Raw genomic sequence first — 22,891 nt, forward strand, 5'->3', positions numbered from 1 at the left:
TCTGTGACCCTGATCAAGTCTGTTCGCTTCTCTGAGCCTTAGTTTGGGGTCCATGAGAAAGAGCTGACTGAGGACTCAAACCCGTGGCGAGAACCGGTCTGCTACCCAGTGCTGAGAGGTCAACAGCCAGTGATGTCCCCACGGACGCATGCCCACCCTCGGGCTGTTCCCTGAGTCTCCTGCTTACACCCCCCTCCTCATCCTCTCCACTGCCTGGCCAGGGGGCCACCATTCGCCCATTTCACGGATGAAGAAACCAAGGCCTGGGGCTAGGGCTGGCTTCACAGGTATGAGACCCACGCTTTGAAGGGCCCTGAGCTTGATTTAACACTCTGCTCTCCTGTCTTGAGATTACTAGGGTTGTTTTTGGTTTTGGTTTTGTTTTGTCTTTAGGACCACACCTTCAGCATACGGAGCTTCCCGGGCTAGGGGTCAAATCAGAGCTACGGCTGCTGGCCTACGCCACAGCCACAGCAATGCAGGATCCAAGCCGCATCTGCACCTACACCACAGCTCACGGCAACGCTGGATCCTTCACCCACTGAACAAGGCCAGGGATAGAACCTGCATCCTCATGCATACTAGTTAGATTCGTTTCTGCTGAGCCACGACGGAAACTCTGAAATTTCTGGGTTTTGAATGGGGCAGGAGGGGTGGGGTGGGGGCTGCATTTCCATTTTGCCCTGGGTCTTCCAAATTATGTAGCTGGCCCTGCTGGTAGAGAGGTGGAACAGAGGCTTGCCTAGGCCTAGACCAGGCTTGCTGCGTCCCCTGGGTGCCTGCATCCTGGCATGCCAAGAGCCAGAGCTTCCAGGCTGCATTTGGCATCAGAGGCCTGGCCCCTGCTTGGGAAATTTGAGGAGCCCAGTTCCCGGTCGGTGAGGGAGGCAGGGATGGTCCAGGCCGATGCAGCAGTCCAGAGAGCAAGCTGGGGCCAGCCCAGCCCTGTGTAACCAGAGCCACAGGGTGGGTCCAGGAGCCATGGCTCAGCCATCACTTCGGGAACTTGGCAGGGCCTTCCTTTGCAGCCCGTTGTCGTTCCAGGGCCAGGGGACCTACCGCAGACTCACTATGTGAATTGGCCATTCACTCCCCTTTTCGGAACCTCAGTTTCCCTGTATGTAAAATGATAATGACAACACCCAGCTCATAGGGTTCTGGTAAAGATTAAACGAGATTCTTTAACGCAATGACTAGCACAAAGGCTGTCAGTAAATAGAGTTCTTATCCATTCACTCTCAACAAAGATTCATGGAGGACCCCGGGTGATGCTGAGTGCTAGGTGTTAACTGATCCCCAGTCCTGCCTGCAAATAGCTCCCCAGCGGAGGGGGACATGGACAGCGACAGTGATGAGTGTGCTAAGTGATGAGACAAAGGGAGGCAGCTGTGGAGCAGCTGAGCTGGGCCTTCGAGGCGAGATGGGGAGATGCCAGGAGACAGGGCCGAGGGCGGAGAAGCATCAAGGGCATTGCAGGCAGAGGGGCGCAAGTGCCAGGCAGGAGGCAAGCGGGGGGCCCAGCTGGAGCGAGGCAGGTGCACAGCTCGGGCTCGGGCTTGGGTGGCCTGGGGCTGGGGTAAGGGACCCAGCGCTGAGCCTGCTTCTCCTCCTCGACCCTCTTTCTAACGTCTGTGCGCCACCCCACCCCCCACCCCCATCACGACCCCGGAGGGGCTCGCAGGCAGCTCCCCCAGGCACCCCGGGGCTTTTCTGTCCAGCCATGTGGCCCAGGCCCCGCAGCACGGCCGGACCAGAGGCAGGTGGGGCGGTGGGAGCCAGGCTTTGTCTTGAGGGGAGTGGGGCCATCAGAGGGTGTGAGGCCGCCGATGGCCGGGAGGGGCGATGGAGATGCCACCCCAGCCTGCGAGGGAGGCCTTGGAAGTGCATCATGTCCAGCGGACTGAGGAGGCCGGAGCCAGGCCAGGGACTCCACCCCCTGCATGGATTCTCAGAACGGCTTTTCTCAGGGGAGATGAGAGCAGCCAGAGAGGGAAGATGAGAAGGTGTGAGAGCGCCAAATGCCTCCTCGGGGCTGGAGAGACAGGAAGCCTCCTCCTATTGCGTGGGGAGAAGCACCCCTGAACTTGCCCTCCCCATCCTGACCTACCGAGGCTGCTGGAGCCCTGCTCCCCGCCTCCTCGCGTGGTGCCACCTCCTTGGAACCTTGCGTGTCTGGATCTTCACCACCAGCCTGCCTTGGCTGCTTGGTTGCAGGGAGGCTGCTTGCATGCACCCATCCAGCTGGGCCTTGTTTGGGGCTTGCTACGGGACTCACTGGATCAGTTCCTGACCAGAGGGAGGGTTCATCAAACTCTTACAAGTAAGGAGTTCCCGTCGTGGCGCAGCGGAAACAAATCCATTAGGAACCATGAGGTTGCGGGTTTGATCCCTGGCCCCACTTAGTGGGTTAAGGATCAGGCGTTGCCATGAGCTGTGGTGTAGGTCACAGACTTGGCTCAGATCTGATGTGGCTGTGGCTTTGGTGTAGGCCGGTAGCTGCAGCTCCAGTTCAACCCCTAGCCTGGGAGCATCCATATGCCAAGGGGTGCGGCCCTAAAAAGCAACAAACAAAAGCAAAAAACAAACTCTTACAAGGAAATGAAAGTTACAAAGATGCAAGCAAAGGAGCTCAGACTGAAGTGGGATGGGGTTCCTCAGCCCCCTCCCCCAAGCAGAGGCCACTCTGCTGGGGGCTTTGGAGCCTGCTGGACCTGCTGATCTCTGAAGTTCAGCAACGAGAGTGTCCAGGGAAGAGAGATATCTGGAAACCTGGACTTCCAGCCCCTCTTCAGAGAGGAATCCTGACCCTTCGACCCTAGGCTACTTGAGATGATGAGCAAAACCCGGAAAAAAGAACCTCAGATGGCCCAGGGAGAAACGGATCGTTGTGGCCATTTTATAGAAGAGGAAACTGAGGCTCAGAGAAGCATCAAAGGACATGAGGCAAGAATGAAACCTGAACTCCAGGCGACTCCTTTTCCTCTGTGCCCCAGGCCCAAGCCACCCGTTGTGGTAGCTCAGACACTGTCTCAGGGATGCCGTTTCCAACACGGTGAAGTGAAGGAGCTGGACCAGAGCAGGAACCCTCCTCGGCTGGAGATTGGTAGAGAGCCCTGGGCCCTCATTTTGGTATCAAAGGAATTTTAACTCTGGGCCTGAACAGCAGTTACAGTAGAGGTCTGATGGGAGGGGTGAGAAGGGGGTTGACTGGGGTCTCCAGTGTCTGGGGGGTTTCCCCACGCTGAGGTCCCCAAGGCCCAGACTCCATAAGTAGGGGCCACAGGGATTCATAGCTCCTCAGAAGCTGCATGGACCATTGGACAGTAGGCGGAGGAGGCTGGACAAGGAACCTTTGTTCCTCCCGGGTGAAGGTCTCTGGGGCACTGCTGAGGCGGCTCAGCCTCACAGGCCGTGTTTCTACCCTGCTCCTGGCCCTGGCAAGGCTGCGGCCAGGCCCCAGTCAGCTGATGTGGAGCCCAGCAGGACCCGAGGTCCCAGACGCTGATTGTCCAAAGCTCCACATGGAAGGACACTGGCTGGTGGGAGTGGGAGTGTGATTGCCTTGACTCTGCAGCAAGGGAGGCCCAGAGAGGGGCGGCAACCGGGTCAAGGTCTCCCAGAGTCAGTACTGAAGCTCACAGAAGCCGCACTCCTGATGTCTAGACCAAAATGGGGGAGGGGGGCCTTCATTCATTCATCAAACATCCAAGTACTGAGCAACTCCTGGGACCTCTGGGACCAGGATGAAGAAGGCAGGGAGAACTGGTCCCTGCCCTCCTGGAGCTCCCAGTTCAAGACGGGGACAGACACAGAAGCCATCAGATCCGTGCTTAGGGCAGAGAAGGGAGTCATGTGTGTCCTGGAAGAGTCTGGGAGGGCCGCTCAAAGGAAGAGCTCAAGATGCTGGACCAAGAAGAGCTGGGTGTTCAGGAAATTTCTAGGGATTCTTTCCGGCTGAGATTAAGCAGAGAGAACCTAGATGCGGCTCCCCCCACTCTCCTCTTTGGAGCTGCAGCGTCAGGACCGGAACGCCTGCACTGCCCTCCTCCTCAGGGCAATGGGGGGCCAGAGCTCTGAGCCAGGTCCCTGGGAGTAGCGGGCACAGGTTCGCGGGCAGCTCTCGCAGTGGGCAGTGACAGGGGCCGCAAAGAGCAGGCCAACTTTGCGTCTCTGAAAACCTCTCACCATCCCGTGTGCGGAAGCCCAGGGAGCCCCGGTCCCCGGGGCGGCCCCTCCCCGGCGGCCCCTAGCCCGGGGGCTCTCTAGCCGGGCAGCGCCTCCCGCCTCCCGCCTCCGGCAGCAGGTGACAAAGTGTGTGCCGGGACCGGAGAGGGCGGCGGCGGGGGCCCGGGTCCGGCCAGAGTCCGCCCCGCCCCGGCCGGAGCGGGAGGGGGGGTGGGGACCGGGGCGGGGCGGGCGAGGCTCGCGGGCACGTGGGTCCCGGCGGCGGCGGCGGTGGTGGCGGCGGCGGCGGCGGCGGCGGCGGCGGCGGCGGCGGCGGCGGACGCCGGCTGGGCCCTGAGAGCTGTGGCCCGGGCCCCGCGGGCGGACGAGCCCGGCCCGGCGAGGTGAGGGCGCGCCGCCTGCAGGGGCCGGAGGCGGAGAGAGGGTGGCGGGCGCGACCGGGCCCCGGCGGGGGACGGCTCCGTCGGCGCCGGGCAGGCAGGGCGGCGCGGGGCTGGTCCAGGGGACACGCTGCCCGGCCGGCGCGAGCGCTCTAGAGTGTCGGTCTCCGGGAAAGTGGATGGATACTCGGATGAGTGTGTGTGTGTGTGTGTGTGTGTGTGTGTGTCTGAGTGTTTGGCAAAGTCTGGGTGTCACTGCGTGAGGGTGTTTGCCCCCCGAGGGGTTGTGTCGCCGAACCTGTGAAACTCGTTCGTGTGTGCGCTGGGCTGTGGGCGCCCCCGCGGCTGGGCACCGCGGCCAGGGACCCGCCAACCCTGGTGGCCGGCCCTGCCCCCTCCCCCCCGGGGCACTTTGGGTGGCAACCTCGCCTGGGCGTGAGCAAGACTGGGGGCGCTGAGTGGCCTGGAAGGACAGCTAAGCCTCTGTCAGGGGACTTTTGATCTGTCTGGCTGCTGGAGGAACGCTCAGCTCAGTCTGGAGGAAGGCAGTAGCCTCCCTCCCCTCCCAACTAGGGCTGCAGGTGTCAGGCTTGGGGTCCCCCAGGAGCCAGGCCCTGCTGTAGACCAGAACTGCCAGTTTGGGGGCTGTGGGGCTGATCCTCTCAGGATGCACCCCCGGCTTCCCTGGGCCCCCAGCCTGAAGTGCCCACTTTGTTTTGGATCTAGGCTGGGAAAATGGGGAGCTTGGCTTTCCAGGTTCAGAGTGGGGCCCAGACAGTCTCAGCTGCTGGTGGGTAGGGGTGGTTGGGAAGGAGACTCTGAACAGAGAGTGGCCCCCAAAAGCTCCCTGGAGACCCAGAGACCAATAGTCCATCGCCGTGAACACCATGTGACCCTGGGTAAAGCTTGAGCCTCAGCAGCCTCATCGTCAAAGGGGAGTAATAACGGCTTAGAACACGAGGGCTGCTGAGAACTGCTGTGTGGGTTATGCCCAGCGCCAGGGCCCTCCCTGGCAAGTCCTTGTTTAGGAGTGAGGGCGTCAGTTCCTGTGGCGGGAACTTCCTGAAACCCCAATCCTAGCCCTTCTCCTCCTTGAGTACACTTTCAGGACTTGCCCCAGACCAAGCCTGAACCCCTTGGCCTGGGACTCGAGGCTTCTGAGCACTGGTCCTTGCCACCCCCTTCAGCCGCCTTTCCTGCGGGACTCTTCCCTGCTAGGAAACACACATAATCGGCTTGCACACACGAGTCCATTTCTTGCCTCTGGACCCTATGCATGTCCTATGCTCACTGCCTGAAATGCCCTTCTATTTCTCATCTTCCTCAGCTGGAGGAGTACCCAGCTTTGGGCCCTGCTCAGATGCCCCCTCCTCTGGGAAGCCTTCCTTGGTCCCCCAGCTGGGTTGGAGCCTCTCCTGAGCGCTTGCTGTCCTTGTGCTGACAGCCCTGGCCCCGCTTTGGACTTGTCATGGTTGCTGTCTGTCTCCTCCCTCCCTCTCCCTGGCCTGGGAACCCTTGCAGGGCAGGGATTGAGTCTCACTCATTTTTGTGTTACCAGCATCCTGTGCAGCACTGAGCTGACCTGGGGGAGCAGTAGCTGCCCCTAACCCCTGCCCCCTGTCCCCAGGCTCCGCAGTGAAAGCCTGTCTACAGTGGAGCTTCATGTCATCACAAAGAAGGGGAAACAGAATCAGGCCATCAGAATCAGTGGCGAGGATTATTAGAACAGAGTGACCTGGGGCACGACAGGACTCAGAATGTGCAAGCTGAAAACTTGCGTTTCACCTTGAAGGCAATAGGGAGCCATGGAATGTGTGTGAGCAAGGCAGATTCATGGTCAGAGCAGCATTTCAGAAGATCTCTCCAGGAGTTCCTGTCGTGGCTCAGTGGTTAACAAACCCGACTAATATCCATGAGGATGCAGATTCCATCCCTGGCCTCACTCAGGGGGTTAAGGATCTGGCATTGCCATGAGCTGTGGTGTAGGTCGCAGATGCAACTTGGATCCCGCATTGCTGTGGCTGTGGTGTAAGCCGGCAGCTACAGCTCCAGTTCAACCCCTAGCCTGGGAACCTCCATATGCTGTGAGTGCGGCCCTAAAAAGACAAAACAAAAAACAAAGACGAAAAAGTCTCTGTCTGCAGAGTGGAAGATGGATTGAGTAGTGTTAAGGACGCGAAGGTCAGGACATGTCTGATACGGACCCCAGAACCATCCAGGTATCATATAAACTGAGCCACTGCCCCTTTGGCCAGACTCTTCTCAGAGCCTCAGATGCTTTTCCGGAGGAATTTGGGCACCGTTAGGACTCTTCCTCTCATAGCGAGCCAGGAGAGTTGAGATGGCTCTCATCTCAGCTCTGTCCCCAACTTGCTGAGTGACCTAGGGTCAGTTCCTGCCCTGCCAGCCTCTAAAAGGAGGCCAGGACCTTTCAAGTCTTGAACGGAGAGCATGCGTGTGGGAGGCGCTGGCGCAAGAGTCTTGCCACTCTGCACATCTCGCCTCGGGCTGTCCTGGGCTCTGGCTGGAGGGGCCGGAGGATCGCAGTGGGTGACACTGCCAGCGGCTGCCACGCTTGGGCGTGGGCCGTATGGCCCCTCTGTTCTTGGCTTCCTCCTGCCCAGGGGCACGGGGCTCGGAGGCTTCTGGATCCTCCAGATCCGCTGCAAGAGTGTGAGGACGTCACCAGGGCTTCATGGGCGGCCCCAGGAATGCGTTGATTTGGCTTCTTTCCTGGCTGTGAGGAGCCACTGTGCCCCTCTAGGTGTCAGTTTTGCCGTCTGTAAACTGGTCTTGAAGATCCTTGCGTCTGCTCTGAGGACTCCGGGAAAGGGTTTTGCAGGCTCTTAAGTGCAACGTGCAGGCGGGATGTGTGATATTCACGGACCTCCGTGCGTTCTGAGGACGACCCTAGAGCACGAGCGAGGGTCGTGCTGGTTACTGGCACTTTAGCTGTTGACTGCCTCCCTTGCCCTGTGCCGCCCCCCTTCCACCCGGCAGAGGCGGCCTAGTAGGAACATTTTATAAATGTCCCTCATTGTCTCTGCCTCCTTTCTCAGGGAAGAATTTTTTTTTTTTTTTTTTTTGCTTTTTAGGGCCGCACCCATGGCATATGGAGGGTCCCAGGCTAGGGGGTGAATCAGAGCTAGAGCCGCCGCCTACACCATAGCCTTAGCCACAGGGGATCCGAGCCACATCTGCCACCTGCACCACAGCTCACGGCAGCGCCAGATCTTTAACCCACTGAGCAAGGCCAGAGATCAAACCCGCATCCTCATGGATACGAGTCAGATTCGTCTCTGCTGGGCCACAGTGGGAACTCGGGGAAGAGTTATTATCTCCACTTTTGCAGATGAGAAAATAGGGGCTCAGAGAGCATCTTGTCCAAGGTCACCAAGCCGAGGTGAAAGCTGGGGTTCCCATCACCCCGCCCTGGCTTATCCCACTCCATTCAAGGCAGAAGCCCCTACAGCAGAAATTGACAGAACATGGTAAATCAAGTATAATAAAAAAAATGTAAATACAACTTTATAGAATGAAAAAAGATAAATAAATAAAAGATCTCTTTCACAAAAAAGAAGGCCATTGGGTGAGGCCAGGACCGCTGGGTTTCAGGCTGAAGGATGCTGGCGCCCTGTTCTGGAAACACGTGGCCTGATTGCTTAGCTGCTGCTAAGATAACACCTGCTCAGGCAGCCCGAGGGCGGGAGAAGCCCAGGTGAGAGGACGGACTCGACCCGGTGAGATCTCCCCGCCGACTTCCTCGTGTGGGTCTGTCTGATGCACTTTCTGGCACGCCCTCCTCTCAGGCTGCCTTGGTGTCCTCAGGCCCGGCCTCTCGCCACCGTCAGATCCCGATGCAGGGAGGCTGGCAGTGGGCGCCTTCCTTGCCCTCTGTACTCAGCCTGGAAGCCAATGGTAGGACTAGGCCAAGCCAGGCCTGCTTCCTCTCTCTGCCCACATCACCTGACACCAGCTGGGCACAGAGAAAGTGCCCGTGAGTGTTTGGGAAATGAATGACCCGGTGGAAGTGGGCATAGGCTACACGAGGAAGGCCCTGCTCCATAGAGAACCACAGCTGGTTCTTTTGTTCTTTTAGGGCCACACCCACAGCATATGCAAGTTCCAAGGCCAGGGGTCGAATTGGAACTGTGGCTGCCGGTCTACACCACAGCCACTGCAATGCGGGATCTGAGCCATGTCTGTGACCTGCGCCAGCTCACAGCAACACTGGATCCTCAACCCCCTGAGTGGGGCCCCAGGGATCGAACCTGTGTCCTCATGGACACTAGTTGGATTTGTTACCACTGAGCCACGACGTGCACTCCTGCAGCTGGTTCTTGAGCAGCAGTGTTCCTCCTCCTCCACAGCCCCTCCCAGGCCTGGTCGGATCTGGTCCAGTGAGTAGCTGGAGTCCCTTCTGGGAAAGGTGGGCAGCCTAGGCCCTTCTGGGCAGCGGCTTCCTCCTTGGCCCTCTACCCTGGTGCCTGTCACTGTCATCACAGTGACAGTGGCACCGCCTGGGCACTGGAGCATGGGCGAGGGCCTCCCCCAGACCTCCTGGGGCCCTCTCCTCTCCTCCCCTCTGCCTCGGGGAGGATCCCGGCGTTGCTCTGGCTCCCCGATGAATGCCCAGCTTCCCCAGCCCCAGCTTGTGGGAGCAGGAGTCTTGCTATGGCCGGGCTGTGGGCCCATCGGATGCCCCCCATCAGACGGGAGATCCAAGGCCAAGGGACCCGCTCCTCTCACCACCATGGTATGGGGAGTCTTCTCCTGGATCTCTCTCCCTTCTGACCCCGCTTTCCAAGCCACCTTCGGTGTGATGCCATCTTTGCAAAGGGCGACTGACCATACCCTACCCAGCTTAAGCCCTGCCATGGCTCTGCACTGTCCTCAAGATTGAGGCCAAGTTCCTTAACTGGCATTCAAGCCTTTCCATGTAAGTCCTGCGGGCCCCACATGTTCTGTGCCACCTAGGCCTCCACTTCAGCTTCATAGGACCCGCGGCCTTCCTCCAGCCGCCCACACCGTCACACCACCGAGTCCCTGCATGTGCTCCTCCTTCTGCCTTCAGGGCTTGCCTCCCTTTGTGTCCACCTGACGAACTCCTAGGCATCCCTCAAGTCCCAACTCAAATGATCCTCCCTGGGGAAAGCTCTCCCTGATCACCTCCCCAGGCCAGTTAGAGGTTACTCTGGGCTCCATACTCCTGGGGGCTCCCTTGGGCATGGCTTACTCACTCAGATGGACTTGGCCCATGCCCATGGCTTTCTCCCCATCCAGACTGGAGCTCCTCAAGGGCCTGCCTGAGGCTGATCTGAGTCTGGGTTTGCAGGGTCTCTCTGAGGTTGGGCACATGGGGGCATTGGCAGGTGTTTGCTGAGACGTTGTGGCTCCTGGAAAAGTGATTTAAGATGGTGTTACTCTGAGACTCTCTCCTCCTGTGGTTCTAGAACTCTCAAAGCCAAAGGCTGTCAGAAGCAACAAGTAACAGAATTGAAGGAACCTTTGGCATTCACTCTGGCACCAGAGACTCGTGGGATTGGACTCTCAGAACCAGTGACCTCACACTCTGGAAACTCTCTGAGTGAGACAGTCAGAATCACAGGCCCACGTGTATCCTGGTGGATGCTTTTGTCCCCTGTTCTACCTTGGGGGTCTCCATTCTCCCTCTTTCCTCCCAAACTGGACCCTTCCTGCTTCTCAGCAGACCTGATCACAGCCCCTTCCAGGAGCCTTCCCTGACGGCTCTAACCACGACCCCTGCTGCTCCACGAGGTCACCGGGGAAGGCCTCCTGCTGAGAAGCGCTCTTTGCCGGGAATGGACGATGCAGGATTTCTTTGCTGACCCCGGGGAGCCCCCACCTGCCCTCTCGTCTTACTCGTTGCTCACGGGCTGTCTGATGTCGCAGTGGTTCTCCCTGTTGACAGGGAAGAACCCACGGCTCAGAGAAGGGAACAGACTTGATCCAGACGGCACGGCATGGACGGCTCCAAGTTAGAGCCTGAACCCAGGGTTCTTGACTCTTGAGTCTGGCTGGAGGCACTTGGGTGTGATGGGTCAGGGTGGCGTCCAGGGCATCGTGGTTCGTAACTGGTTCTGTTGAGCAGTGCCTCTCTGTAGCTCTGTGCTGGGCTAGGCTGGGCTGGTCTGTGTCGGAGGTGGCTCATGTGGTTTGGAGTCCTGCCCCGGAGCGGGTTTGGGGAAGCTCAACCCCACGCTGAAAATACTTGGGACATCAGACGTCGGTAAGTGTCCTCATCAGGAGTCTCAGCTTCTGATCTGAAAGGTGGCAGGGCTGGCTGACCTGAGACCCACACGCTCAGGGGCTTCCAGCTCAGCCCCGTGGGTGGCTCCCAAGGTCAGGAGCCCGAGGGCTTCCAAGAAGGAGACAGACCCAGAAGGGGCTACAGAGACCCAGGGCCTCCAGAGGAGGCTGCAGAGGCGTCTCACTGCAACAACACCTGCTGATAACATCTGAGGTTACCCCTCAGCTGTTTCCCCAGGTCAGTCCCAGTGTTTGTGGTGCAGAAAGCAGGCCAGGCAAGTCTGAGGGCCTCTTGGCCTTCAGTCCCAAGGAGGGCATTCGGGAGGGGGCAGGAAGATGACCCCCAAGTTTCCTCCTGACCGCCACCCAGCCTTGCCCAGTCCACGCCCCTCCAGCCACAGGGGCACGGACATTGCCCAAACATACCGTGTGATTTCCTGCCCTAGTTTTGGCTCCCTCTGCTCCTCTTCTCCCTCCACCTGCCTGACTCCTACCCATCTTCCAAAAGGCAGATGTGCTCTCCTCCAGGAAGCCTCCCTGACCACTGCCCCCCATGCCCCTTGGGGCCCTCTTGGCTCCCTCAGCCCTGGTGTCTCTGCGTCCTTCAGCCCTGACCGCCCTGAGTTGTCACGGACTCTTTCTGGATCTTCCCCCATCCTCCTCCCTCTACCCCCAACGGTAGCAGTGAGCTCCTTCAGTCACAGAAGAGTCTGGCGCACCTCAGAGTCCCCAGGTGTAGACATGGCAGCCTCTGTAAAGAGTGAGCGGACGGGTGTAAGTCCTGCTGGGTGCCCTCCCTTCTGAGGATGCCTTCCGTGTGGGAACCCCGATCAGTGACCTCGCCACTCTGCCCCGAGTACCTGTGGGTTTTCTGCCCCTTTTAACTCCCTGGGACACCCCATGCTCCCGGCCTTCTCTACCTGCTGAGATCTTACCTCTTTCAATTATTGCATGAAATGCATCTAAATCAGCTCCTTTCGCTCTCTCAGCAGACTCGTGAGGCAGGTACTGTTCTTAGACCGTGAGGACGTTGAAGGTCAAGTTGTGAGGCTGCGGCTGGTGCGGTTCCACAGCTGGGAATGGCAGAAGTGGCATCTCCCACCTGCCCAGGGCCCTCCCCTGCCCATCACTGGTGTTCTGGCTCCAGGGCCTCTGCTTCCCCTCGCAGCACCCACCCTCAGCACAGGCAGGCAGCAGAGGCTTCCAGAATTGTGACAGGTCACTTTCCCTGGCCACAATGGACAGGACTAGCCAGGTGGGTGACAAGCAGGCAGTGCATTCCAGAGCCAGGGGAGAAGCTGGAATGTTGTCCAGCCACCCTGGAAATTCTACAGTCAGCCTGGGAACTGCCCGGGGCCACTTCTCCTGGTTTTGGGCTCACTTGCCTGGGGCTGCAGGACAAAGACCCAGTGTGGGTAGAAGCAGAGCCAGGCTAAAGAGACAGGGAGTCCGTCTACATGCTTGGCTTACCTCTGCCCTCAGTTCACTGGTGACCTGGGGTGAGATCTTAAACTACCCTTTCTGGCTCCTTTTTTTTTTTTTTCCTGTCTTTTTATGCACCTGTGGCACCTGTGGCATATGGAGGTTCCCAGGCTAGAGGTCAAATCAGAGCTACAGCCGCCAGCCTGCACCACAGCCACAGCAACGCGGGATCCAAGCCACATCTGAGACCTCCCCCACAGCTCATGGCAACTCCGGATCCCCAACCCATGGAGCAAGGCCAGGGATCGCACCTGCATCCTCATGGATCCTAGTCAGGTTCATTAACTGCTGAGCCACAAAGGGAACTCCCCCCCCCCTTTTTTTTTCTTTTTGAAACTGGGAGATGAGTTGCAATAACCATCATGGCTGCTTCTCAGCGGGAACGTACTAGGAAGAGTAGATTTGGTCCCACCGGTGGGGCATCTCCTCTGGCAGAGAACTCACCGGACAGGCAGAGCTGGGGGCTCAAAGAGGGCTGGTTAGGGAGCTTCCTGAAAGAGAGGAGGGTAGGAGGGGGTGGTCATGTTACCCAAAACTGTGTCTGCCTCTTGGCGGGTGTCAAGCCAAAAGCCGCAGCCAAGCCAGAGAGCGGGAGATGGCAGGGCTTTGTACTTGCAGCAAGGAAGGCGGACCCCGAGGATGGTTCTCAGAGCGGTGTCTCCCTGAACGGCAAAACGGGGCAAGTGTTAAGTGACGGTACGGGCCTATTGAGGAAGGGGTTTGAACAGAGAATTCCCCATAGAACTGGGGCAAAGGCAGACAGGATCCAAGCTTCAGTCGATTGAAGAAGACTCGAGGTTCAGAAAAGGTCAGCGTCATTCCTTAGGTTCCAGTTGATCTGGGGGTTTGAGCAAGATTTGAATTTGACAAAACTTAAGACAGTGCTTCGGGCTAATCTTTACCATTGAAACAGAGCTGGGAGTCTTTACAGCTATTTATTATATTTGCTCTTGCTGCTGCTCTTGCCCTTGAGATCATTCACGACCGAGAGCTGTTCAAGGGCAAAGCACTGTGGCCAGGCTTAGACTCTAGGCCTGAAACAGCTTCTCTTGCGCCACGAAAGCCACGCGTGGATCTGCCTCTCTGGGAAAGAGAAAGAGAACCTCTCCTATGTGCTTCAAGTGGGGGGCACAGCTCCTCAAGCCAGAGAGACCAGGGCTACTCTGCCTGTTGGTAGCTTTGTGACCCTGGAGAAGTCCCTCGGCCTCTCTCAGCGTCTCAGGATTAAATGAGAAGAGGTCAGTGGGGCCCCCGAACATGGACCTTGGCACAGAGAGAGCCCTCAACTCTTGTTATGATGCAACTGCTAGACGATAAGGGAGGACGTCCCTGAGCGAAGACAGGACCACGGGACTCCTTTGGCTGCGCTGGAGGCGGAACGTGGAGGGCGGAGGCAGAAGTTGGGGGGGGGCAGCAGCTCAGGAGCAGGATGTTAGCCCGAGGGTGATGGGAAGCCATGGAAGTGTCTTGCGCTCCATAGTCTGTGGTCAGATTTGTGGTTTAGGAAAACCTGGAACCACAGAGAGAAAGACGGGCTGGAGGAGCAGGGGAGGAAGCAGGGAGACCAGAGCGTAGGCAGGGAAGTGACTGGAGGGGAAGCACAGGCCCAGGGCCCTGGGGGGGAGGAGTGGCCGAGCTGCCAGGCCTTGGGGAGTGATGGTTTCTGACGAGGGGGAAAGAGGGGCTGTCCTGCGTATGTTGGAGCCGTGGGGCCCGGAGGATGGGTGGTGGAGGCTCTTCTCAGGAATCGGAGAGTGGCTTTGGGAAAGTGCTTGCTCTGCCTTCGTCTTTTGAGCACAGGCGTCTCCTTAGGAGGAGCAGATGGGGTGTGACCCTGGGTAGAGCAGATGAAAAGGTGAAGCTCTTCCACTTTGTCACTAAACCCTGGGACAGACTGGCCGGTAGCTACTGGCCCACTGAGCCACGTCAGCCCGAGATGCCTGGGGCAAGGTGCACTGGGACACGGGTGGTCCAGGGCCCACCCTGCCCTCTTCCTGCAGCCACACTTCCCCTCATGCTCGAGCTGTGTTTCCACCTTGGGGACCCGGCCTCAGCTGTCTCAGACCCCGCTTCCCCCTCGTAGGGAAATGAACCCGAAAGAAAAAGGAAAAAGAGGTGCTTTTGCTCCGAGATGGGTCTGCGGTTCCGGTGATGCGGGGACCTGCCCACACAGAGGCCTTCCTCCGCTGAGGCCCTGCGTGTGCCCTGTGGGCGGGGCTCCCAGGCAAGATAGAAACCAGGCCCAGAATCCAGAAGACCTGAGTTCTGGTCTTGGCTCCATCCCTGGCTTGCTGCGAATGCTTGGACCTTAGTTTCCTCCTCTGTCAAATGGGATTTGGCATTGGTAATTCTTTCTCTCTCTCTCTCTTTTTTTTTGTCTTTTCTGGGGCTGCACCCGCAACATATGGAGGTTCCCAGGCGAGGGGTCTAATCGGAGCTGTAGCCGCGAGCCTACACCACAGCCACAGCAACGCCAGATCCGAGCCGTGACTGCGACCTACACCACAGCTCACGGCAACCCTGGATCCTTAACCCACTGAGCAAGGCCAGGGATCGAACCCGCAACCTCATGGTTTCTAGTCGGATTCACTAACCACTGAGCCACGACGGGAACTCCGGCACTGGTGATTTCTAAAGGCTGTTCCAGGCCCTGACTGTCTAAGACTCTCCATGTGTGAGATTGTGTGTGTGTGTGTGTGTGTGTGTGTGTGTGTGTGTGTGTGTGTGTGTGTACTGTGTGTCCATCTGGGTGTGACTGTGTACATCTCTGTGTGTCTGTGTATCTGGGCGCGTCCAAGCCTGTGTGTGTCCTTGTGTGTTAACAGCACCTGCGGAGGAGTGATTAGAGGAGGGAGGCGGGAGCAAGGGTATTCCAGACAGGGACCCAGCTTAAGCAAAACCGTGTTGGCCAAAGCACTGTCAGGTGTAGACCAGGCAAGGAGGGTATGGACTGTTTCCTGCTGTGGGGCTGACCAGGACCGGGGCGGGGGTTGGGGGGGCACTGGAGGCTCAGCTCAGCTCTGCAGGGTATGGGGGAGACCTCCCCAGCAGAGCCTTCCTCCCGGTGACAGAGGGTGCCTGGGGATGGACATGTGAGCGCAGAACTGTCCGCTAGGGGGAGTCGGTGAGCAGAGGGCACGGGTGCCTACTGGACAAGCGCCCCAGGTCACCTCTCTGCCTCTTTCAGGCCCAGCTTGGAGCAGAGGAGGCAGCCCGGGGAGGCCTCGGCCTGGCTGACTTCCCGTGACCCAGAGCCTAAGCCGTCCCCACCACCCTGTCTCAGGAGCCCACGGCACAGCCTGCGCTGAGAAACACTGGAAACTGGGCGAGGCCCCAGGCGGGGGGACCTGTTTTTCCTGTTTCCCACAGAGTTCCCTGCAGCCCGGTACAGGCGTGTGCATTCATGAGTGAGGAACCTGAGCCGCACCGAGCATCCTGACAGCGAGAGCAGGGCCTGGTCAGGTATGGACGCGTGAGGGCGGGGTCCACTGCCTGGGAGGCTGGGGCAGGTGCACTCGTGCATGTGTGTCCACTGAACTGGGGCAGATTTAGGGGATCCACGCCCTGTTCCCTCCTCCCAGGCTGCGATGAATTCAGACCTCACAGCCACACAGCCCTGGGTGTCAAACCCAATTTTTCCACTTCGTGGCAGCGTGACCTTGAACAAGTAGCTTAACCTTTGTGGGGTATCTGCCTAGGGGTGAGGTGAGGGATGAAATAGGGGTGCTGCAGGGAAGCTGCGCAGCCCAGGCTCTGCCCCCACAGGGTGAAGGCTGGGGGTCCAGGATCGGGAGCTCCTGATCCAGACTGACCCGTGACCCGGGCAAAGAGCTGGGTGAGCTAAAAGAATGTGGCTCAGACAGCTGACTCTCCAGAATGCCTGGGTACAGTCCCCTCCCTGTGGCATTGTCCTGATCTGTCCAGAGGAACGAGAGGCAGCAGGGGCCTCCCTAGGGCAGCAGCAGGCCTCGGGTGGGCTGGACCCCCGAGGGCCAGCGCGACCCCTGGCCACCTCGGGTCAGCAGCTGAGAAATCCTTGAATGCCGTTGTCCTCTGAAAGGCCCTCAGAGGAACAGGGAAAGGAGAGCCACTAAAGGCTCAGCCTCCTCTGGGCTCCCGTAGCCTCTTGTGCTGGCTTCATTCATTCATTCACTCTGTCATTCCTGCCATACCTGCTTTGGATCAGGCCTCTAGCTGGACGACAGGGACAGAGAAAAGAATTGGATGGCCCCGTCCTCTCGGAGCACCTGGGCTGTGTCAGGGTACAGGGTGGCAGGACAAATGCCCAGCAGAGTGTGAGGAGTGCCCCCCCCCCGCCCCCCGGCGGCACGAGTGGAGTGGTGCAGGGAGAGAGCTTCAGAGCAGAGGTGACCTTTGAGAAGAGCCTTGAGGGATGGGCGGGACGGAGTGCAGTGTGGGTGGGTCCGGAGGCTTTCCGGACAGAAAGAATGGGAATCCAAGGCGGGGAAGCTCGTCAGGGTGCGGATGTGGCTCGCATCTCCCTCCAGACGCGGGAGCGCTTGAGGGCAGGGCCAGCCAGACCTGGGCACAAAGGGGCTGGCGGGTGGTGTGGGGCAACGTCAGGAGCTGGTCTCTGGGGAGCTGGGGGTGAGGCCCCAAGGGCATCGGGGTCAGCAGAGGCAGAGGAGAGGCCACAGGAGAGGGCTGGGGACTCGGCTGTCTCCAGAAGCAGAGGCTGGGGTGGGGGTGGGGGCGCAGGAAAGATGTACCCGCAGGTGGGTGGGCCAGCCTGGGCAGGGAGAGGACAGGCAGGGTCTGTCTGGACGAGGGCCATGGTGATAGAGTCCCCAGCTGGCCCGGGAGGGTGGAGGCTGGGATGTCTTAAAACAGGTGGACAGGGCAGCTCCTTGGGTTGAAGGGAGACCTCGGGAAGTTTCCACCCCTTCGTGAGCGTCACAGATTCCACCGTGAGTAATTGGCAAGAAACCGTGTGTGTGGAGCAGCGAGGTGTTGACGGTGAAGGCAAAACGAGGGCCCTGACCTTGACCTGCCAGGCCTCAGCACCAGGGCGAAGCAGAGCCTCGTGTGTGGGGGTGGGGCTGGGCATCTGTGCCTGGAGCACAGAATATGGAGGAGCCACCCTCCTGGTCCCCACATGGGGGGAGCCGTAGGGCCACCATTCTGCGAGGCCGGGGGATTCAGCCCAGCAGAGTCTGGACCTAACAGACAGGAAATACCTGATGCATTTGGGGCAGGAAATAGCGAATGTCATTTGGGCTCTGTGGCAGAGCTGGAGACTGCCAGCCGGTGTCCCAGGTAGACTGTGGCCCCTCCAGAGGTCCTCAGACCCCCGGCCGCCTGTGAGCCAGCAATGACTGTCTGCCTCCCCGTGCGCCCAATCCTGCCGTCCCAGGCTTCACCCCTCCCTACATCCACTGACACCCCTCTGGGGCGCCCCACACTGACCACGTCTGACGCCGAATTCCCCTTCCACCCCACCTGCTCTGCTCCCAGTCCCTGAGCCTGAGGCCTCCTGGCCCCTCCTTTATCCAGACTCACCCTGCAAACAGCTCGAAGATCTCTCCCCTCCCGAGGTCCCCAGGCCTGGCCCCAGCTTGGACCTCGGTGTCCCTCTCTGGCGCACCCCGCTCACCTGCTCCACAGCTTCCAGGACCTTCTGTTCCTCCTCCTCCTGTGGCCCAAAGATTTCAGGGAAAGGGTGATGCTGAGCTGAGCCTTGAAGCTCCACACAGCACAGCGTTCCTGTGCCTCCTGTGGGCCTGGCACGGCTGCAAACATCTCGTACAAATTACTCCCCGAATCCATACAGCAGACCTGTGACGTCGGTTCTGTAAATCACTTCGCTTTGCAGGCGGGGGCACAGAGCCTCTCTGGTTCTGCACAGTCGCTAGAGTTGTCTGTGCTGAGAAATACGTCGTCGTTTCAGTAGGTAGAGGTGAGGGCGGCGAGTGGGCCCCAGGTTAAAGGAGCAGCATGAGCGGAGGCTGGGAGGGGAATGCGTTGGGTGCGTGCAGGAAACTGCAGGTCACAGGGGATGGGGCTGGTGACAGAGCCTTGATTATTCAAAGCTCTGGTACCACACTGAGGAGCTGAGTTTTCTCCTGAGAGCAGGCAGGAGCCACAGAGGGTTGCAAGGGGGGAATGATTCTTGTCCAGAGACCTTCCCTGGAGCAGGGGAGGCTGATGCCACAGCTCCAGCAGCAAGGGTGGAGGTGATACTGGGTGGCGAGGAGCCAGGGGTGGGATGTAGGAAATGCCTTAATGCTGAGTCCTGGCCCCAGGGAAGAGGGGTCTCAGTGGCTTGGCCCTGCCAGTGCCCCCACCCCCATACCCGCTTCTTCACGCTGGAATCTGCCCTGGCTCCTTGGGGAGGAGCCTGTGTCCAGGGAGGGAGGTCACAAGTGCAGGCTGTGCCCTTGCTGACCGTAAGGGACAGGGAAGATGGGGGAGGGGGGTTATGGGGAAAGAAATGACCTGAGGGACCCATGCGTCCCTCCCCCCACCACCCCCACCGATCTTGACTTCCTGGGCCCTGAGCTGCTTCCCAGGCTGGACAGGAGGCTCGGTGTCTAAGGGAGTGGATGTCGCTGGCTCCACAGGATCCCAGGTTCCAGAATGAAAGGAATGATACAGCCCCAGATTCTCACGGGGTGGGGGGACTCCCACATCATCTGCCCTCTCCCCTCCCAGACACAGCGACGGAAGGCACAGTGCCATCTGCAGGCTGTGCTAGAAAGCCGCTTGCCCACCCCTGTAAGCAGGGGTCTCTGCCTCCTCTTCCAGCCCCTTCCACCGTGGCATGGACCCAGATGGGAATGGCTGCCCACCCCAGGCCCGTGACCTGGGCCAAATTACCTGAATGATCCATCTGGCCTTGCCATCCAAAAAGTGGGCACAAGGACCTGGCTCCCGGAAGCGAGTTACGGGGATGGAATGAAGTGACCTTCATCAGGCACTCGGGTGGGGGGGGGGTTGAAAAATGTCAGCTCCCTCTGCTCTTCACACTGTTAGGAAGTATTTCTTTGCGTTTGTCCCAATCTTGCCCCCTTAGGCCCCCCCAGGACCGTCTCTGCCTCCAGCTGGGATATCTGTCCCCAGCCTCCCAGCGGAGAGAGCTCTTATTGGTCCCCTTGGCAGAGGGGGCAGGTGGCATCCTGATCTCTAGGTGCTCACTGTCGGGCCGGTCAGGCCCCATGGGTGTGTTACACGCCCACGAGGGACGAGGAAGGAGAAGGTCAAGGTGGTGACAGTGTGAAGAGAAGCTGGATTTGCCCCACAGCAGGCATCCCCCGCTGTCCCCACTCCCGCCTCCACCCAGACTTGCCTGGAATCTCCAGGAGGGTCACTAGCCCATCTCGTAGCCTTATAGGCCAGGGAGCAAGGCCGCTGTTTACAGATACGGAAAGTACCAGAATACAAGAGTGCCTAAAAAATATTTGCTGAGAGGTGAATGAATGACTAAAGTGGGAGACCCTTGGAAATTCTCCTCAAATACCCAAATTCCAGGCACAGGGCCAGGCCCTCCCCAGAGAGTGGAAAGATGAGCCAAAGGAAAGAACTTTCTCATGCCTCTGGGAACGAATGGGCTGCCCGCTGGCCAGAAACAGGCTGTGGGCCCTGGGTGTGGGGTGGACCCAGTCTCAGCCTCAAAGGCCCCGTTCCATGAATCTGAGTCCTCTAATCCTAGATCTAGAACTCTGCGTTCCTGAGATGCTCAAATAAGGACCCCAAACTTTTTTTTTTTTCCAAGGCCAGATGGTAAGTATTTTAGTCTCTGAGGAGCATATGGTCTTTGCCACAACTCTTCAGCTCTGTAAAAAGATGGGCATGGCTGTGCGCCAATAAAGCTTTATTTACAAAAACAGCCTGCTGGGCTGCATCTGGCCCTTGAGAGGTAGTTGGCCTACCCCTGTTCTAAAGTGTTGGAATCCCACCATCCTGACATTCACGGATCTCATGGATCCTTAAGGTTCCGAGGGTCGGGCCCTCGGGCTCCAGGGAAGGCGGCAGATCAGATGCAACAAAGGCCTTGCATACAGTGGGGCAGATTTTTTTTTTTTTTCTTTTTTAGCCACACCTGCAGTGTAAGGAAGTTCCCTGGTCAGGGATGGAATCCAAGCTGCAGCTGCAGCCTACGCCACAGCTGCAGCAATGCCATATCCTCCACCCACTGCACGAGGCTGAGGGTCGAATCCATGCTGCCACAGAGACCACGCCGGGTCCTTAACCGGCTGTGCCACCGTGGGAACGCCTGGTCGGGCGTATCTTAACCCAGGGAGGGTCTGGGCGCTTGGGACCCGGTCGGGCGGCTGTGGCAGGCCACGACTCTGACTCCTCTTCTCCCCACGGCCCCTTCCCTTCAGGGTGATGGCTACAGGCCCCGACCTCTGGAATGGCACCGTCAACGGCACCTCGGGTGGGGATGAGTGGGGCTACAGGTGCCGCTTCCACGAGGACTTCAAGTACGTGCTGCTGCCCCTGAGCTACGGCGTGGTGTGCGTGCTGGGGCTGAGTCTGAACGCCGGGGCGCTCTACATCTTCCTGTGCCGCCTCAAGACCTGGAACGCCTCCACCACGTACATGTTCCACCTGGCCGTGTCCGACGCGCTGTACGCCGCCTCCCTGCCCCTGCTGGTCTATTACTACGCGCGCGGCGACCACTGGCCCTTCAGCACGGCGCTCTGCAAGCTGGTGCGCTTCCTCTTCTACACCAACCTGTACTGCAGCATCCTGTTCCTCACGTGCATCAGCGTGCACCGCTGCCTGGGCGTCCTGCGGCCGCTGCGCTCGCTGCGCTGGGGCCACGCCCGCTACGCGCGCCGGGTGGCGGCGGCCGTGTGGGGGCTGGTGCTGGCCTGCCAGGCGCCCGCGCTCTACTTCATCACCACCACTGCCCAGGGCGGCCGCATCACCTGCCACGACACGTCGGCCCCCGAGCTCTTCAGCCACTTCGTGGCCTACAGCTTGGTCATGCTGAGCGTGCTCTTCGCGGCGCCCTTCGCCGTCATCCTGGTCTGCTACGCGCTCATGGCCCGCCGGCTGCTGCGCCCCGCGTACGGCACCGCCGGAGGCCTGCCGCGCGCCAAGCGCAAGTCGGTGCGCACCATCGCCGTGGTGCTGGCCGTCTTCGCGCTGTGCTTCCTGCCTTTCCACGTCACCCGCACCCTCTACTACTCCTTCCGCTCGCTGGACCTCAGCTGCCACACCCTCGATGCCGTGAACATGGCTTACAAGATCACCCGGCCGCTGGCCAGTGCCAACAGTTGCCTGGACCCCGTGCTCTACTTCCTGGCTGGGCAGAGGCTCGTGCGCTTTGCCCGGGACGCCAAGCCACCCACAGACGCCACCCCCACCGCCCAGGCCTGTCGCAGGCTGGGCCTGCGCAGGTCCCACGGAACTGACACGAAGAGGACAGAAGACTCGGCCAGCAGCGAGGACTCCAGGCGGACAGAGACCACACCGGCGCGTGGCGAAGACGCCAGGGACATCCGGCTGTAGGACCCGGACCCCTGGCGCCTGCGCACGCGTGTGGGGGGCGGGGCTGCAGACGTGTTCGCGCCGGACAGTCTCCCTCGGTTTGGCCCATCAGCGACTCAGGCCAGATGGTCGGGAGAGCCGGGACCCCCATGCTCTGTCCCTTGGCCGGGGCCCCGTCTGTCCTCTGTGGTCCAGGGAGCCCCGCAGTCCCCACACCCCTCACCGTTGGTATGTGTGAGTTGGGGGATGAGGTTTTAAGAAAGGCAGGGTTCGGCACCAGGGCTGCCCCTGGCCTGACTCCCTCACAGACGCCTGGCTGGGTCTGCCACGGTACCCAGGCTGGAGGCCGGACAGATTGAGTCCAGTGGAAAGATGGGTCCAGAGAGGCCAGTGACTTACGGAGATCACACAGCTGAGCCTGGCCCTGTGCTACGGGGGAGGGGCGAGTGCAGGTTGAGCCAAGGACCCCTGTAAGGAGTCAGGGCTGAGCCAGAGGTTCCACGTTGGGTCAGGTTGGTCTCTGGGTGCCACCGTGGGCTCAGCTCTGAGGATGTTCCCCGGCCCAGGGGAAGAGCACCTGAGAACAGGTGCCATAGACCCATCTGGAGGCTGGGAGCCGGTTTGGGGCTGGGACTCCTACCAGAGGCGTTATTATCTGCCGAGCTGGGCGCTGCTGTGTGGTTGGAGGGTGGGGGTACAGCCTGCGAAGCTCTGCCATCCACACTGGGTCCTTCCTCCAACCTCTTCTCCTCTGCCATTTGCCTTCCCATGAGCCGCCTCAGTGGTGGTCTCACGTGAGGAGTAGCCTCTCCAGACCCCAGGTCATCCTCTACTTTAAAGTTAGCTGGCTGGAAACAAAGCCGACTAGGATCCATGAGGATGAGGGTTCGATCCCTGGCCCCTCTCAGTGGGTTAAGGATCTGGCATTGCTGTGAACTGTAGTGTAGGTTGCAGATGTGGCTTGGATCCCGCATTGCTGTGGCTGTGGTGTAGGCCAGTGGCTGCAGCTCTGATTTGACCCCTGGCCTGGGAACCTCCGTATGCCACGGGTGTGGCCCTAAGAAGACAAAAATAAAAATAAAAATAAAGTTGGCTGCCTTTCGTGCCTCACTCTA

The 22,891-nt window shown here is 59.5% G+C and overlaps 1 protein-coding gene across 2 annotated transcripts; it reads left to right on the forward strand.

The window, feature by feature from the left end:
- P2RY2 (purinergic receptor P2Y2) lies at positions 1 to 22,891 on the forward strand. 2 transcript variants are annotated; one of them, XM_047753184.1, is made up of 3 exons: positions 1 to 287; positions 15,505 to 15,779; positions 20,663 to 22,891. In XM_047753184.1, exon 3 carries the CDS (start codon positions 20,667 to 20,669, stop codon positions 21,795 to 21,797), a length of 1,131 nt encoding a protein of 376 aa, XP_047609140.1. In that variant the 5' UTR covers positions 1 to 287; positions 15,505 to 15,779; positions 20,663 to 20,666; the 3' UTR covers positions 21,798 to 22,891. The 2 variants fall into 2 exon arrangements, with proteins under 2 accessions (XP_047609140.1, XP_047609141.1); XM_047753185.1 differs by lacking the exon at positions 1 to 287 and adding an exon at positions 4,496 to 4,568.

This window comes from Phacochoerus africanus, chromosome 11 (assembly GCF_016906955.1).
Source record: "Phacochoerus africanus isolate WHEZ1 chromosome 11, ROS_Pafr_v1, whole genome shotgun sequence".
Taxonomy (NCBI): domain Eukaryota; kingdom Metazoa; phylum Chordata; class Mammalia; order Artiodactyla; family Suidae; genus Phacochoerus; species Phacochoerus africanus.